Here is a 20056-nt window from a genome sequence, read left to right on the forward strand (position 1 = left end):
CGGGACCTCTGGGTCGTGAAGCGAAGCTTCTACCACTAGACCACAGAGGCAGTTACTATCTTAACTAACTAATCCATAAGCAGAGCGTCGCTCGCATGTTAAAGTTTCTCTACAGTGTTGGTGGTGGTACGGTAGCTGGTACAAAAAAAATAAAAAAACACGCACTCACGCCTTGTACTAATGTACTCCCTTGCGGGGTAGGCAGAGGTGCATTGCTGCACCCACTTTTCGCCTATTGCCATTTTACGGGCACATCCAAGACCTGAGAACAAATATCTGTGTTTTAACAAATATGTGCCCCAGCCGGGAATCGAACCCGGGACCATCGACTCAGTAGTCAGGGTCACTAACCACTACGCCATTCGGTCGTCACTGCTGGTACATAAATATATATATATATATATATATATATATATATATATATATATATATATATATATACTCGTACGTTCAGCACTTCTGGACAGTCAATAAGTCAGCGGCTGTATCTTTGGTTATTAACAACGTAACCATAGATGAAATATTACTTAGTGATGCCCTAGTCTAGCTCTAGTGTTTGCCACCGACACGATCGAAACCCCCAACAATTGGGGCAAACAACAAAATAAGTCATCATGATACTCCACTATTTAACATCGTCATAGTAATAACAATGTCATAATGCCGAACCGCTACGCTGTGTTATCTAAATAGATAAATATTCCACTACAATAGTTTATCGCTAAAGTTAAGTGAAGTGGTAAATAGAAGGTAAAAGTCCTTGACAATCTTTACTATGGTATGATATTTTCAGGAATTCCGCCATTCAGTTTCAATAAACCTCTATCCATGCGACTGTTTTGACAGTTTTTCAGGGCCAATTCTTGATTACTGTCGCAGGTTTTTGCGATGCGACGACGGCGACGTCGCAGTTTTGTATACTGTACAAGCCCTTTATAGGAATTCGACACATTAATAATAACAATTTGTCAAAACGGAAAGAAATTAACTATCAGTCATCGATAGATAGTTACTACATCGACTAGATACATATTTATATTTAATATGTATCTATCTATGTATGTGTGTAGATATATCAGCTGTCCGATACCCATAACACAGGCTCTGCCTAGCTTGGGGTCGGGTGGCCGTGTGTGAGATGTTCCCACATATTTATTTATTTATATATTTATCGACACTATAGTATACAAATTGGTTCACAAGTTTTCCCGTAAAAGATAAAAACTTTTGCATTTTAATACTAGTAGGATTCCTCTCCATTCAATACTTTCCACGTGGTCCATACTGCACCCGCTGTGGGATTACCGTTGTCTAACTAATGAAGGTGGTGGCATCTGTAACTAGTCCCGCATATTGATCCTTGTTAACAACGTATTAGGGCTTAAATTATGTTGATATTGGACAAGAGTTTAAATTCAGATGTGACCTAAATAGAAAACGTGCTTGGTTCTCAAAAAAAAATTCAAGTAGAGTCTTTTCTACTTTTGGTTAGATTTTTCAATAGTCAGATAAAAGTTATGAGGAATAGTCAGAATGTTTGTATTAGGCAGTGACAGCAACAATTTTATTGCTCAGATAACATTTATCTGACCATTGAAAATCAGCCCCTAGAGTTTTGTTTTTTTATGTTTTTGCAATTATATTGAAAGTATATATTAGGTATATATATAAATAATATATATTATATATATAACTGTAAAAGTTAGTGTAAATTTCATGGACATTTAAACGCTTGTAATTAAAATAATATATTTATTTCTTTATAGCTAGCAGATATAAAAAATCGGATCTAATTTCCGCAGTCTAATTATAATATAATGGGTGTTCAGTGAGTGGAGGCATGTTTTAACGAGGTACTTACAAATTTATACTAGCAAACCTGAATATTATGCTCCTAAAGGTACAGATAGACAGAATGCGTCAAGAAAGAAAGAAACATTTATTTGACACACTGAACAATAAAAACGGAAATAAAAAAGAACAATGCAGATAGGTTTATATATTACTAGCTGTTCCCGCGCGCTTCGCTTCGCCTTAAAAAGTTTTCCCGTGGGAATTCCGGGATAAAAAGTAGCCTATGTTCTTTCCCAGGGTCTAGACCGTATGTATACCAAATTTCATTCAAATCCGTTCAGTAGTTTTGGCGTGAAAGAGTAACAGACAGACAGACAGACAGACAGACAGACAGACAGACACAGTTACTTTCGCATTTATAATATTAGTTAGGATCTATTAGTAAACCCCATAAGTATAAATTGTTGTAGGATTTTATATTTATTTGTTGCACTTATTTGTTTTTTTTTTCTAAAATCGTGTAAAGTTTTTTTTTTTTTTGCACTCCCATACAATTTGCTCCCTGTACCTCCTGCAGGTTGACTGGTAGAAAATGCTTCTAGCATTAAGTCCACCTGATTGTACATAATTACTTCTGTATGTTGTACAATAAAATAATAAATAAATAAATAAATAATACTACAAAAAAACTGGTATTTTTAAATAGGATTCATTAAAACTGCGATACGGATCGCACCCTATCACGCGAGTACAAAGGTATACAGCGAAAAGCGGGTGGCTCGCTTGCGAGTCACCTTTGACTACGCCTTCAGGGATGCAGTCGTTAGCATGTACAGTCACGAGAAATAAAACAGTTGCAGTGACAATAGCACCAAATTACCTACTCCTAAACGGAAATGTGACAGAATATTGAAGTACATCCAAAAGCTATCGAGAAGTGAAATCTAAAACGCAGATTTGTATGGCGCGGAGCTAATACAGCTACGTACTGCTAGGTGGAGTATCTGCGCCATAAAAAATTGCGTTTCGATTTCACTTCTCGATAGGTGAAAAAACTCGCACTCGCGGCCCTGAACGCTACAAACTAAAAACGTAACGACGACGTGACGTCATCAACACCAGGTCCAGAGATAGTGTGACCAAATAGTATGTGTGTTGCTCCTTCACTTAATAACTACTGGACACATTTATATGAAACTTAGTAAGTTAGGAAGCTAAAGCTCTGATTTATGACTTAAGCTACTTTTATCGTCTGTCGCGACCTCTTGCCGTCCACTGCCAATTGGTACCCTAATCGTTACAATCTCAGACTTTACTGCTCATAATTTCAGTTTTCAAAATACATTATCTCCCAACGGATTGCCTTTAACTTTTGAAGTGGCGTTTGCTTCATTCGCTTTTCAGGCACTTAAATACATACTTATATACCTACCTATGTACTTATAACCCTTGAAGGCCTATTCAGAGTTCTACATCTTATCGTTTAGGTGACAAACACTACAGTTGGAATGGAATGGTGTTTGTTAATAAATTAACAATGAATTAATTACGGAAAAATAGGGGTTGTTTTAGGTAACAAAAAACAACTTAAATGTAAGAAATAATTTAAGGTTTACACCAATTCTATGTGACAGTACAAATATACCTAAGCAGGAACTGTTCTTTTTTATGTTGGTGCGGTGACAAAATAATCTGAAGAAGTATGGCACTAACTTCTTCAAGAAAAATTATAAATAATTTAGGAAAAGTAAGGATAATATTATTATTTTGTTCGAGAATACCTACACCATTTCATTTCATGAAATGAAACTTTCCTGAAAGGTGGATCCAGAAGTTTTCGGAGTTATTAAGGAAGAGATTATTGAAGATGACAGTCTGAGGTTTACTTTGAATCTACGTATAGTAAACCAAAGAGATAAGTGTCTACCTACAGGGAAAAGATCATTGAGCAAAGAAATATATTTTTAATACTTACACATTAAGGTGCAGGTGGGTTATTCCGAATTTCGGGTAATTCCGTTTTTAGCCGATTTGTTCCAAACGCAGTCATACTTTGAACCGTGGAACCATTCACCTTGATGGCAACTTAATCTTCTACCTCGCTTGGGTTGACTCAGGGCGCTAGGCTAGGACCGAGCGTGCGTGTTAAAACGTAAAATTAGTAAAAAAAACCCGCACATCGGTAATTAAGAAATCAGTTAAGTTATTTAAAAGATTGTCGTTTTTGTTCACTACGGTCGGAATTAAAAAACCCTAGCTCAATTTTTTGTATTTTCTGGAATTAGCCGACTAGGGTAATTTCGAATGTTGGAACATTTTGTATGTTTTTGCGATGTTATAGCTGATCGAAAAATACATATGGTCCTTTAGCTTAAATGACATAAAACTCATTTTAAATCTCATTCGGAATAAGCCGCATTCATACGGAATTACCTTCGTGCAAAGAAAAAAATTTCAGTATTGAAAATAAAATATTCACGTATTCCATTGGTATTTAGAGAAGTCTGGTAAACGGAGTTTTATGTAGTATATTCAAGTATACAAAGCGTCCTTACATGAATCAAAATGGCCCAACCAGTCCTCATAAATTGACAAAATACGAACATGTATCCAACTCACCCAAAAACCTTTCGGAATAACCCACCTGCACTACACAATTTTTGGATTCTTCTATAATTCGTCGATTTCATCAGTAATATAATTACGAAAGTGTAAGTTCGGGGTAAGTATATCCATAAATCTCTTTTGCTAACTGTACCTACTAAGTATAATTTTAAATGGTAAACTTCCCACTTGGAAGTTTGTGAAAGCGAGAGTGACGAATACTTTACAGGAAGTTAGAAAAAGGGTATTGTAAGCCAAAAAGCCTGATGGTCAAACATGATGCCCTTATGGCAGCTTTTACAAGTGAGACAAACGCTAATTAACCAACTAGGTAAGTGATAATAAATATAAAAGTAGTAATTATCTGTACAATTATCCCGTCTATTACCTGTCAATTTATACATATTAATCAATGTACCTAATTGATGACTAGTACTAACCTTCTTACGATGTATACACAATATTTTCAAAGTATAAAATTCATAATATTAAAGGTGGTACTTATTGCATTTTATCGGCATTATAAAGTAATGAAAACTGTCAGTAATAGAACAGTAATCTTTACTAAACAACTAACCAAACCAAATAGAGCAACTTTATAGCTTTTTATTACTTTCCGATACATCTTAGATCATTTACGATCAAAAACATTACACACCCTCTACAACTTATTACAACAACTAGTCTTTTGCTACTCGAAGTCATTGTTTAAAAATACACCCTATTCCCGTGCATTAAGATTCATTATCAGTCTTTAAGCTTGGTAAGAGACAAGACCTATACTTGAGTGTAGATGACGACTGGTCGACAATTTTCTAGTGTCTCTTTACGGAGTTTCAAGTGGCAAATCGACCTACTGACATTATGAAACTGTGTTATGGCTGAGCGTGGCTAAGCGGGCAGTTTGAGAGATTAACAAACAAAAACCGGCCAAGTGCGAGTCGGACTCGCTCACCAAGGGTTCCATACAATATTTTATAAATAATAGGTAGGTACCTATTCTGCCACTAAGGGTAATTAGCTCCAAACATTTAAAATAAATTAAATCTATCTGCTGTCCCGCTTTGCAAAAGAGCAATAGATTTATGCCTATAATTCATAGAGCTTGTAAATTTAAAATACGGTCTATGAATCAGAATTTGAAAATTCGCGAAAAAAATAATTCATTTTCCATAGAAACTTTGTTGGTCACGTGACTTTTTACTATGGAAAAAAAACATATTTTTTCGCGAATTTCCAAATTCTGATTTCAGTTTCGGGCTTAGATATACCATGCTGCACATGTAAGTTTCGGCTTAGTATACCAATTTTGCAACACCCTGTATACCTGTTTTACCATTTGAAATACGGGACACTAAACAAGGATAACCGTTAGCCAAACCTCTTCCTATAGATTACCGATGTGACGAATGATACGTATATGTGACCCGACACCAAAAAGCTCCATGAAACATTGGTGAACAGGGGGGTCACTTTCTACATAGACTACCTACATGACGAACAAACGAACGAGAATTGTCACGCAATCGACATGCTTAATGCAACGAAATAGAGCCGTGGTTAGCGCTGCAGTTTTGTTTGTTTGCGCGAACCACGACTCTATCTCGATGTATTAAGCGTGCCGAATGAGGTAAAATTCTCGTTCCTTCTTTCGTCGATTAAGAGAGTGACCCCAGCGCTGCCTGATTAAAATCATACTTCAGAGAACATAGTGAACGATTTTCAGCGTTCATTCAAGCAGTAAATTTAGCATAGGTATGAGAAAATTTAATATATATGAAAGATGTTCAAGAGCAATAAAAAAGTTCAATGATAAAAATCTCAAAACTAAATTGGCCCATTTTGAAAAATATTTTATTTAGAATTTTATGAAAGTAGGTATTTTCGTTTTTAGTTGCTAAGATTCTGATGCGCTGTTGAATGTACCTACTTCAATATTTATACAGATAGTGTTAGTAAGCTAGTTTTCTCCGTTTAGGCGTCATTTCTTACTAGTGCCACTGGAACTTTTTCATTGCTCGTGAGTGTATAGTAAAATTTTACTATGTTTTTTTTTTCTTTTGTCGAAATACACTCACTGCACTACAAAAATAATCGTATTCAGCCCTGATAAAAAATCATTGTGGATGACAATATTGAATAGGGAACAATGCTTTTCATAGCACGATGGACAAAATCATGTAAAGCATAAAAATATTTTGCGTTCAAAATTCCTTTGATACAATTATAAAAATACGGTCGTTGGAAAATATGAGTAAAATTTTTTTTCTTCTATTTGATCGAAGTATGAAAATACAGACTTACCTTTGACCCGATGAATGTTTAATCACTATCGTTCTTTGATCAATTGGATATACCTATCTACGACCGAACGACGACCGAATGGCGTAGTGGTTAGTGACCTGACTACTGAGCCGAAGGTCCCGGGTTCGATTCCCTCGATGGGGCAGATATTTGTTTAAATACAGATATTTGTTCTCGGGTCTTGGATGTGCCCGTAAAATGGCAACAGGCCCGCCCCCTATTACATTGGGACTAACATAACACTCTGGCGAAAAGTGGGTGCAATGCACCTCTGCCTACCCCGCAAGGGAGTACATTAGTACAAGGCCTGAGTGTATGTGTGTGTATATATACCTACCTATATGTACCTATGTATATTTGACAAGCTGCTAACACACTTACACTGAGTTGCAGAAAGGATCTTTAAGTTAATGTCGGCATTAAATGTATTGTTGCCTTGCTTTGACAGTATACGGACATAAAGAGACAGACATAGATTTAATGTCGACATTAGCTTAAAGTCCCTTTCTGCAACTCGGCATTACTTATGTAGATGAACTTCTCTCCTCTCAGCCTATCGCACTACCAACCACTTTCTCGACATCACCAAAGGTTAACTGGTAGAGAATGCTATTAACATTAAGTTCGCCTTTGTACAATGTTTTTTTTTTATGTGCAATAAAAAAATTATAATAATAATAATTTGCACACCTTTAACATTATTTCTCCTGTACTTCCTGTGGGTTGACTGGTAGAAAATGCTTTTAGCATTAAGTCCACCCTTTGTACACTTATTTATATATTTGTGCAATAAAGGATTAAATAATAATAATAATAATATATTTTAATAAAAAACAGGAATTCACGTAACCAGCCAGGTAAAAGCAGCATAAATCTGTCAAGATTCGCATAAAAACTTTATCTTGAAATACATTTTATTTCAGTAGCTAATGCATTCGGTATACCTACTGTTAATTATTGATTCGCGATTTTGTGTAGGTGTGATATACACATGCTGATATCGGGAGAAATGCGTTACAAAAAAATACCTGGTTAAGATAAAAAATATTTTGTTGTTTGTTGAATATATATTATTATGTTATTATTGTCTATCATCGAAAAATCTATCAAGAAATCGTTTCATCTTATGGAATTTTACGTTCCGATTTTGAGATATAAAGTAGCTTGCGTAGTGTATTATGTTACTCTCTAAGTTATTTTTATGTTATGCGTTACTTCTATGTCCAAAATACTTAAGGATGCATACTTGGGGTGCACGTAAGGAGCACGGAGTCTTCAACCGAGGGATCACGCTGTATAGTGTGATGCAAAAAGGGTACCTATACTAAGCTGAAACTGTAACACCCTCTATAACAAAAAACGAAGTTACGGAGCGCTGCTGCGCGAACCACGACTCTATCTTGTTGTATTAAACGTGCCGATTGCACGACAGCTCTCTTTCGTTCATTTTTCGTCAGTGTAGAGTTACCCTCCTATATAGGCAGACAACAACTGACCCTAATCTGACTGGCTAATCCTTTCACCACTGTAACTGACCGTACGCTAGCTATTGTGTGTGTTACAGACACAATAAGAAGAAAAACACTCACTTGTTTTGTTGTCTGTACATTATACATTAATTCGGATAAACTCATCGCTGTGTATGTTATCAGTGACTGACTAATGCTTTATCGGTTGACATTTGTAGCTCCAAGATCTAGCACCGAGATAATAATATTATCAACTATCAAACGCAGCAGTAGCATCTGCAAATCTGACGTGACAGGGATCAACGAGCATTAGGGTGACCGCACACGACCGGCAATCGGTGACCGGCTTTTTGTAGGAGGATAAATTAACCAACATTAGAAACCCTGATTAAAAGTTGAATAACTTTTTAACGGCTAAGCCGATTCTAATAAAATATGGCGAAACACACTTGAAGTAACATTACTTCTGACCCTATAAAACAAATCAAAAATCGGTTCAGCCATTTCGGCCCTACGTTACCATAGATAGATACACAGACACACATACACTTTAAACTTAAAACACCTTCTTTTTTGTGTGAAGTTAAAAACAGAACGTACTATGCAATTGTTCAATGCACACGTCCTGCAAAAAGTCGGTAAGAAATATTATGTAAATGAGAAGAAATAAAAATCTCAAGATGTTTTATGGGAATGAAAGCAAGTTTCTAAGATTTCTTAAGTAACTGTGTAACTATGTATAGGTACATAGGTAGGTAGATATAGGAGTGTATGTTTAATTATTCTTTTCGGCAGAAAGCAAGCAAATTCAAAGCAAGAATATACGTACGAATATTTGTAGAGAATCTCTGTTAGCCTTCAATGAATGAAAACATGAAAAGAGCAGCATTTGGCAGTGGCGAGGTTATTTTCAGCGGGCCTATTCTCATTTTCATTAACATTTATGTGTATATTATATGGGAAATCTATAGATTAACTTTATTAAGTAGAAGAGTAAATAAAGAGTTTATAATTTGTTTAACTCTCCACAAAAACAATAGGGGGACCGATCATCATCATCACGAGCCATCACGTCCCCACTGCTGGGGCACGGGTCACCTTCCAATGAAGGAAGGGTTTTAGGCCTAGTCCACCACGCTGGCCTAGTGCGGGTCGGTGGACAGGGGGACCGATAGCTAAGGATAAAAGAGTTGTACCATTACCGTGGCTTGCAGCTATCGAGACACCTGAGTCCGCGTTGTTCTAAGCTTACAGCTGCAGAAAACTGTCATGTCAAGTAAATGCATAAATTGGTCAGTAACCAACTTTAGAACGGCTATGTCGTTATTGATAAAATATGGATAAGAACATTCGGGGTAACATTAAATTACTAATCACTCTTAAAAAACAAAAAGGAAATTGGTTCAGCCGTTTCCCCTAAACGGCTGAACCAATTACGCTTCTACAGACAGATACACAGACACGTTAAACTTATAACCCCCTTCTGATTCCATCGGTGGATAAATTTATCTATTCCGGCAGCGTTACCTCGAACATACAGAAACTCAAAAATACCACCAAACCATTTCACTTTTTTTTTCATCGTGGTTCCAAAAGAAACCGGAATACCTCCAACAGTTATTTGCGGAATGTTGAATTGTGTAATGAAAAGCTTAAAGCTCAAAAAATATATCTTTCGGATGCGAATACGTACTTTTGCTTCATTCGGGGATTTTTAAACTTTTGAATGTGTAGTTTATTGAAAAGAAAGACTTGTATGAAGGAATATCCAAGTGAGCTACTACTTACATAATATTATAAAAATACGTATGTATGTATGTTTGTGCTAACATAATCAGTAGGTATGTATTACTACGTTTATTTGAACAATGTATTTGCTGTGTTCTGTTTTGTTTTAATTGATTTCATTTTCAATGACTTTGGTCACAAAAAAATAGTGGCAAGAATAATATTTTTCAATGAAAAAGTTCCAGTGACACAATATGGATCGACAATGGCAGATATAACTTTTTTATTGCTCTGGAGTATGTTAAGGTTAAAATAATATCAACATCACTTTTTGACTTTTACTCGATGTGCTAATGTAGAAGTAGAATATAAAATAACAAAAAAAAACTTTCGTCGTACTCTATCTGAGACTCTGAACTATTTATCCTAATCCTAATCCTAACTTCCTAACTTCCTAACTAATATTATAAATGCGAAAGTTACTGTGTCTGTCTGTCTGTCTGTCTGTCTGTCTGTTACTCTTTCACGCCAAAACTACTGAACGGATTTGAATGAAATTTGGTATACATATGGTATAGACCCTGGGAAAGAACATAGGGTACTTTTTATCCCGGAATTCCCACGGGAAAACTTTTTAAGGCGAAGCGAAGCGCGCGGGAACAGCTAGTTTTTTATAAGTATCTGAATCTTGTACCTATGTAGTATCTTATTCACTTGTTACTCAAAAGTATTGATATATTACTTGGAATACATTTATCATCTAACATTAAACAGCCCTTCGTCAATCGTAAATCAAAGTGACAACGTATTATTAATTACTCGCCTTCTACTCCACAGAATATTGTATACGAGTAGAATAAGCGCATTGGTAAGGAATGGTAAAGATATTATGCCATTATTATTAATTAGTTAAAAGATTTAATTTTAAAATTTCTCTTTCACACAGTCGTAGGTTGGCTGGAAGAAATTGCTTTTTGGCAATAAGCCCGCCTTTGTATACGTCCTATATGTTTTAAAGTAGTAATTAGTAGATTTAATTTAGTAGGTACTTCTTCTTCTTCTTATCGTGTCGACGACAAACCAACAAAGTCGCTAAATAATACATGCCCAGAACTGGGCCACAGACGACAAACCGAGTAGGTACTTATAGGGCCCGAAACATATAATTGCACAAACATACATATAATATAAAAAATATATAACAATAAATACTAGATATTTTTTCTTATAAACAAACTTATATTCTAGCATTTTTATCGAATAAGTTGCCCCCTTACGGCATTTTAATTTTTACACTGAAGTGAAATTATGCTTTGTCTTCCAGACTTTCAGGTTACATATTCTGTGCCACAGCCGTATATCAAGTTACGATCAAGTACGCTAACTACCAGTTTACGCCACAACTATGATTTGTCAAACTTCGAGCGACTAAATATGAGGACTGGCTTCTAAGTTTAGCGAGACGAGAATTACGCTCTGTGGCTATTACCAACTTTAATATTATAACTAATATTATAAATGCGAAAGTAACTGTGTCCGTCTGTCTGTCTGTCTGTCTGTCTGTCTGTTACTCTTTCACGCCAAAACTACTGAACGGATTTGAATGAAATTTCGTATACATATGGTATAGACCCTGGGAAAGAACATAGGCTACTTTTTATCCCGGAATTCCCACGGGAAAACTTTTTTAGGCGAAGCGAAGCGCGCGGGAACAGCTAGTATTATATAATTTAACATTTAAATTCAGGTAGGTAAGTATATTCAATTTATCTTCCAGTATAAAAAAATATCATTATACAGGGTGTTGCAAAAAGGGTATACTAAGCCGAAACCTACATGTGCAGCATGGTATATCTAAGCCCGAATCTGAAATCAGAATTTTAAAATTCGCGAAAAAAAAATATCATTTTCCATAGAAACTTTGTTGGTCACGTGACTTTTTACTATGGGAAAATAATATTTTTTTTCGCGAATTTCCAAATTCTGATTTCAGATTCGGGCTTAGATATACCATGCTGCACATGTAGGTTTCGGCTTAGTATACCAATTTTGCAACACCCTGTAAAAGTTATACTATTAGTAGAAGTTATATATATTCACGATCTATTAAAAAGTTCCAGCGACTATATCAACATTACTGCTAAGCGGAAAGGCTAGCTTAAGGACGCCGTAGGTATGCAATATTGAAGCATATTATTTAAAGAGTGCTTCAGAATATTATTTCCAGCTAAAAACGTACATATTTTAGAATGTAGAAATTAATTAGACACAGAATACTTATTGAATCGCATACAATAACTTAATAAATAACTACTGATTAAATCATGATAATACCTATCTATATATTACACCCTACTTACACATACACACATTATCACACACCCACACACACATACACACACACACACCACACACACACACACACACACACACACACACACACACACACACACACACACACACACACACACACACACACACACACACACACACACACACACACACACACACACACACACACACACACACACACACACACACACACACACACAAACACACATATTGTTATCTTTATTAAAAACTATGTTTTAATTATTAACTTTAAAATCATTTTATATTATGTAATGCTATAGAAGAGCGGAGTCACCTGCTACAGGCATTGCATGCTTAAAAGGTGATTCCAACAACTTTGTTTAATTGATTTACCTTTTGTTACCAATAAAGATATTTTGTAAAAAAAAATATGTAATAAACGGTAAAAACGTCCGTTTCTGACGGAAACGTTCTTAGCTTCCACCCGTTGCCTGGTCGGTCTTTATACAGTTGGATATTATTATTATTATTAATGAGATTGACGACCGGAAACACGAAGAGAAGGCGTTTAAATTATTTATTAGTCTAGTTAAATCCGAAATCCGGCTCGGACTTACGAGAATCAATGAACCGCGAATAACAATGAGGGTCCCGGCACAAATCACTTGAATTTTATCCATTGAGGGCGTTTCTGCACTGCCACCGTCTAGCAAGCTAATGATGTCGATTCTGAAGGCACAACATTGAATTATAGCGATGTCAAATTATAAATACATTTTCCCAGTTGAAAATGAGATTAACGTGATCACTTATTGAGTCGGATTTTAAACAAGGAATTTAAGGGTTTCACAGCATTTGCATTAGGTTTTGTGCTTTCAGAATCGTCATCACTATGACCGGTTTTATTTAAGAAAGAGTTTCAATTTACATTATTTTCTGTAAAAGTACCGGGATTTCATTCCGGTCCGTAAAGTTTTATTTAGTTTTTGCGGTCTAAAACCCGGTACGTAAAGTTTTTTGATAGCCAATGTGTTAATCTTTGAAGCAATTTTTATTTAATTATCTTTAGTAGGTAGTTATTGCGTGTAAGAGTTTATACTACCTATTTACTAATATTTTGAATAAAATAAATAAATACTTATCTCATATATCGGTAAAGTTCGAGTGAAGTGGACGTAATGTAGGTTACGTTACTAATATGAACGCCGATTTCGCCTCGAATAAATAAGACTGGCCGCTGAACTCGCTATGCCATATATCAGCATGAAAATGCACTTATTGACATATCAAAACGAGCGTTAGTTATGTAATTACGTAACGCAAAACACAAGTATTATTTTCCAAAAGTATTAAGTAAAAAAAATACTTTCCGTCTCGCGGCTTGAGCAGTGGAAAATTCCCCTCAAAGCTGAGGGTCAGCGACAAATGACGAACGAAGCATAAGAATCAGCGAAATACGAATTGGGACTGCCATAATTTTCCTTTGGAATTAGGCTACGGAAACAAAACTCTGTACAGACAGCAGTTTATTTTGCAATATTTCTGCCCAATTCGCAAGTTTATTGCGTATTTACAAGTTTATGCCATCAATTTGCAACTGGATAAGGAAATGTAGACTGTTTATACAGGGTGTCACAAAAGGGTAGGTATAGTTAGCATAAAGGGTGACTCTAGGGATAAATTAAAAAATATTTTTTCAACGACTTATGAAAATTTGGGTAAAACAAATTATATATCTTCCCCATAGATAAAAAATTTGGTCACATGCCAATTTCTATGGGGCTTCTAGCTAATATTTTGCAGTGAATTCTAACATTCGTAGAACAAAAGTGTGGTATAGATGCCCCCCTGAATCACACCACCTTTCCGTTACTATATACATTTTGTAACACCCTGTATACAGATCTCTCTCGCTTGGATCCTCTCGTTTATTGTGGCATTACAGTAAACTGAAAATCCCTGAACCGATTGATGAAAGTTTATCTTTGTTAGCGATGCAAATAGCGGAAAGCATAAAGTTTAAAGCACGTCTTGGAAATGTTTAAAGCGGAGATACTATAGATAGTTTGGTGAAAGCACAGAGAGTCTTAGTCTTAGTATTTAGGGATTTAATCGTGCTATCTACATAATCAATTTCTATTAAATTCCCCTGATACAGGTAAGTAAACGTATACCTACCGATATTCATAAATGTAAATATCGTAACAATATCAATAAAAACTATGGTCACGAGACGGTGAAGGAAAACATCGTGAGGAAACCTGCATATCTAGATTTAGCACATCTAGATATGTGAACCCAACCAACCCGCAGTGGACCAGCGTGGTGGTAAATGGTCCAAGCTTAGGAAGGCAGTTTAGACCTTGGGGATATGCACAAAGGTTCCATTCGAGAGAGCCAGCTGCAGGTACTGCCACTGTTGGTCCAAGACACCCCCACAGATAATAGAATAGAATAGAATGGTCACGAGAATTTTTACTATGAAGAAACATTTTCCAAAAGTCGTAGAACAAAAGTTGTTCAGATTGACTTCTTGAGTCACATCCTTACAGCTCAATCATAGAAGTCACAGTATACCACTTTTGCTATGACAGTTCACAACAACCAATGCCAAAAGATAACGGAAGTAATTTGTCTATGTAAAGGCGTAGGGTGAAGCCCCGCAATTTGGGCTAGGTTGATGATGATAGGTACACGCTCGCGAACAAAGTAGGGTAACCCAACACCGCGCCATCAAATAGCGATAAAACTACCCTAATTACCAACGCCATTAGTCACATGTGGGGATGACGGATTATATTTGACAAGATGGCGTTTCGATTGCTATATATTCTCTGTCCATTAGGTATATTATTGGTTTTTAGACATTCGAAACCCCATACATATTTGACGACTGCAAAGGATACTAACTTTACTTACCAGACATAAGGAAACGTCAAAAATACAATAACATAGTGGGAGCTCTATAATGCTGACTCTCGTCGAAGGATAGACTTGGTTCTTGTGTAAAAAAATATCAAATTTGATTCAATAAAATAATGTTTTTTCAGATAAGCAAAAATTCGTTTAATGTTAAATTATAAAAATAATCATTATACACAATCATGTAGCTACCAAATCAAGAAAACAATTAATTTAACACAAATTAGTTTGCCTAAGATAAAATAATAAAATAGAGCAAGAATATATCCATGTTATATTGTTTTATCGCTTGAAATCTTGTTGCAATGTCCTTATTATTGTACCGATGTCGTATAAAACTGTACAGTATTATAATATCCAATCCCAAAGGGCCAAAGGACGTTATTTTCCATTTTTATTTTTTCAAATCCAGGTTTAGGTAATGTGTATCTTGTATGTTGATTCTTGACAGTTTTCTCGGTAAAATTTGTTTGTATTTTTAGAACACGTAAAAATAAAGGTAACAAATTTTGTCAGAACCTTTTTATAATTCAATTTTATTTTATTTTCTACCTTCTAACCTATTTATAAAGAATGTTTATAGCTGTCCAACGTAAAAATATGTAACAAATGTTAGAAATACCTTTTTGAGTATTTAGAATCCAGGTGGATAAATCTAGGGAGCTATGAATTTAATCAAGGATTTATTCTCAATTTACTGGATTAATTCTAATCTAAATATGTTTTGTACGAAAGTCGTTTAAATCGTCATATAAAATACGAATAGATAAAGAACTAACGGAACTTTAGTTTACGACCAAGACGAAAAGTTATAAAATTTCCACAGATATCAAACTGCTTTAACTCTTATTTATCAATTACAAATGTAAATAACATACAAGTTTCTAAAAATATTATGTATCGATTTCCTTACTGAAATTAAAATATTGACACGTAATTTTATTAGGTCATCATGATATTGAAACCTGCCTTTCCTGCCATATCTACCTATCTTTTCCAACCAACAAAAAGCATCATAAATGTCAACTTTTACTTAGGTACACTTCCTATACACTCGTACATATTATATCTACGCTCTGTGTGGAATGGACCATAAAATTTGGGACAGTCATTATACATTATGGTACTGGTCCGTCAAAGATACGACTCGGCTTAGGGAACCCAAAAATAACTGCTGCATAAAAGTTTATTTATTTTATATTTTTTTCAATAAGTACTAAATTTTTATTTCGGTTTCAAGGAAGTGTGAATCGACCTTTTGCATGTTAGCTGCAAAATTTATATAAAAATTCTGAAGTTTGTTAATAAAATAGACCATGTAAATGTATCCATCGAAAAAAGATGTATCAGCATCATAATATGGTAGATGTAAATGTTTTCACACATTTTCAATTTTTTATTAAAATTCATTATCAATGATTCATCTTATGTAAAATTTCTCTTGGTTATAATTTCACTAAGGTAAATGTGCATTGTTTGTGACGTGTGTACTGACTTCTGGTCCCACAATGTTAAAATATCACCCTGTATCTATATAGTACACGTGAACTAGGAAATGCAGTGATATATTTCCGATAATATTGATTACACGACCATAAACTGTAACGATAGGCAATTATGTCGATAGAGCGAAATATATTCTTTGTTTTCGTGCTTTCTTATTAATTGAGGTCAATTATTTAGGTCAATTTCTGGGAAGCTGCGAATGTAGCAGTAGATTTATTTAAGTGTAAGTTTAGGGATCTCGGTTACTGGGCTTTTGGAAGTTAATGGGTCGATTACACCTAACGAGTACAGTGGCGAGTCAGTGTCCTCGGCCGCGCACTCGGTCACTTGCTAGCCGTTCATTGGTCGAGGTGTACTGTACTCGTTAGGTGTAATCAACCCATAATAACTACGACCGAGTATGGAGCTAAACTGTGAGATTGAAGACGGTAATTTTTTTATTTTATATTTATATATTATGAGGCTTTACTACCTGTATCCTCTTTTACTACAGTGTCTCTTTTTGGCAGTTTCACACCTGATACCGGTAACTTAAGCTTAACTTAATCTTAACTTAACTTTACAATACCTACTGTAATACGCGACGTGATTCTTCAAATTATACCTACATGAGTGCGTTCTTAGGAAGATTTACTTAATGGAAAAGCCTTGCCTAGGCTAGTTTCTAGACGTATCTTAGTAATTTTATTACTTATTAATAATAAAATCAAAACTATATTTGTTACAGAGGGTCGAGGCCAGCATGAACCTCACTCTAAATGCGTCAGCGAAATGGGTCATAGAAGCTTCCAGAGGCATCCAGAACCCCAACAGTCTTCTAGAGAAGTTCTCACAGAACAGAAAGGTCGATGACCCGACCAGAGCGTTGCTTCTCACGTTCTATGGGATCCTGGTAGTTATCGGCGCTGTTGGAAATGCACTCGTTGTTATATCGGTAAGTTTTTTTTTTATATATTTATACCTAATTTATACACTCACTAGCAATGAAAAAGTTTCAGTGACATAATATTGGATAGATTGGTGGAACTTTTGCATTGCCATAATACTTATAGGTAATCTTATTATAAGCCAATTAGCCAGGCAATGTGCTTAACCAACTGAAAGACTATAAGTAGTATTATTTTTTGCAAATTTCAATTTTGCAACACCATGTAGGCTGTAGGTTGTCCGTAAATATTATCTAGGTTTGCATTTGAACGCTTCGCTGGCCGCATCGCTTCCGCTGTCATACAGACTGCAGCCTGTCAGAGCCACGCCCAGTTGTATGGCACATGGCATAGACAACCGAATGGTGTAGTGGTTAGTAACCCTGGCTGCTATGCTGAAGGTCCCGGGGTCGATTCTAGGCTGGGGCAGATACTGTCTAAAACGCACTCACGAGCAAGGAAAAGCCAATCCGCTTACAAAATTTCAACCCCCCGGTGACCCCAATTTTTCAAAACAGTTTCGTTGTTAGTTGGTAATATGTATTCTGATGCGCTGTTAAATGTACTTCAACACTGCATACAGCGTCATTAGACTAACCTTTTCCGTTTAGGAGTAATTTGGAACTTTTTCATTGCTTGTCAGTAATATAAAATATGTGTGCCTTCCGAATAGCTTCATTACTAATTTATAACTCCTCGGCACGTGTAAAAGCCACAGCCATGTTCGTTAGTTATTTAGTAAGATGCCAATGTAAACCACCACACTACATAATATATTACAGTATATCTTACTAATTATTATCATGTAAACAGTTAGGTACTTGTACCGACATCCCGACCCGAACCACTTCTGCGGTAATACAAATTATTAATATTCTACAATATTTTTTAAAGTTTGAATTAATAATTATTTTGCTGACTAGTGAACGTAGCGTAGATCTGTACCATAACCTAGAACTCCACATCGCTCTATTAACAAACTGTTTACGTATAATTACGCCACCTCGTTTCTAATACCCACTAAATTAATTTCGGTTTGTTTGTGTATCAACAGTGCCGGTAAATAGCTATGGCACTCTGTAGGAGGTACAATTCGATACACGTTGCCTGTAACATTTTCTTGTAAATTTTCTATGGAGGTATAGAAAATTAATCTTTAGCTGTTATGTAATAGTTTTGTTATTATTTTCGAATGGTAAACGCATACGGAGCCTGAAAAAATATTTCAGAAATTCAAAGAAATATCAGAGTGAAGGAGGGATTATGAAACACCACGAAATGCGACACATGTTAATATAGTCAAACTAAATTAATTAATTTTCATCACTACAACAGCACTATGAACATTATAAAAAATACATTAAATTATTAAATAATCATACCTAATTGTTGATTTAAAATTCGACACACTAGGTGAAATAATACTTATGTGGTTTTTAAAAAATTTTGGACCTTTTGTACCTACTTTACTTGTGTTACCCTAGTAACCTTGAAGTTTTACGACAAACATGTACATAGTAGGTATAGGTACCTACCTACACTACATGCATAGTCCTTAAGATTATACTATATTAACACGAACTTTTAATCAAGTTAGCTGTAGATTACTCGGTTCATGGTTGCTTATGTTTTAGTGAATATATACCTACAAGGTAGAATTTTGTCAGTGGTCTAGCCCCTGCGGCTATCTGTACTGTACCAAAAATACTTGAAAGTCAAAAAAAGCTTTGTTCAAGCAAAAGGCTGGCAACCAAAAAAAAATACATAGGTACCTATTACGAGAGGGACAATAAAATGATAATAACGATGCACATAAATTGGTAATTTAGAAAAAAAAACAATCAAAGTACTGTTAGTCAAGAGTGGAACTATTTCATTGCCCGTGACTGTAGTATGGCCTAGATTACTGATAAAATTGCACTCTGTACAAGGCTTATATCGTCCTAACACCCTGCTGGGTTACATGTTCCATCATAATTAGAAGGGATTTTATCGTTTTGTTTAATAATATACAGTACATAACACTATAAATATGTGAGTACCTATGTGTATGTAAGTATACGAGTACTTATAGATACCAGACAGTACGAAAGGAATTTTATCGTAAAGAAAATTTTGATATTTATTTATTTATTATAATAACAATAATATTTTATTATAATAATATTATATTATATAACAGCTAGCTTAATGTTTCAATTAATAATGTAGGTACTATCGAACAACAACATAGATAGAAAATTTTACTCAAAGAAAACATTGTTTTATTTTTTAATAGAAAGAAAACTTACAAAATTGCACCCTGTATAACAAAAGTTCTGGCCAAGCAAGGTCAAACCATACTTGAAAGTTTAAGCCATCATTGGTATTATACAACTTAGGGCCGATTTTTCAATGCCAGGATAAAAGGTCAAATAACTATCTAGCGAATAATTTTATTTGGCTGTTTATCGGCTTGGTAGTTGCTAAACCATTTTTCAATTGTGATTT

At 35.1% G+C, this 20056-nt stretch overlaps 1 protein-coding gene across 1 annotated transcript in view; it reads left to right on the plus strand.

The window, feature by feature from the left end:
- The window catches only part of LOC105394857 (neuropeptide F receptor), a 63231-nt gene that overhangs the window by 13372 nt on the left and 29803 nt on the right, over positions 1–20056 (plus strand). Inside the window, exon 2 of the mRNA XM_048630514.1 lies at positions 17368–17574. Coding sequence (XP_048486471.1) covers positions 17368–17574 — 207 coding nt within the window. The remainder of the gene's footprint in view (positions 1–17367; positions 17575–20056) is intronic.

This window comes from Plutella xylostella, chromosome 26, assembly GCF_932276165.1.
Source record: "Plutella xylostella chromosome 26, ilPluXylo3.1, whole genome shotgun sequence".
Taxonomy (NCBI): Eukaryota; Metazoa; Arthropoda; class Insecta; order Lepidoptera; family Plutellidae; genus Plutella; species Plutella xylostella.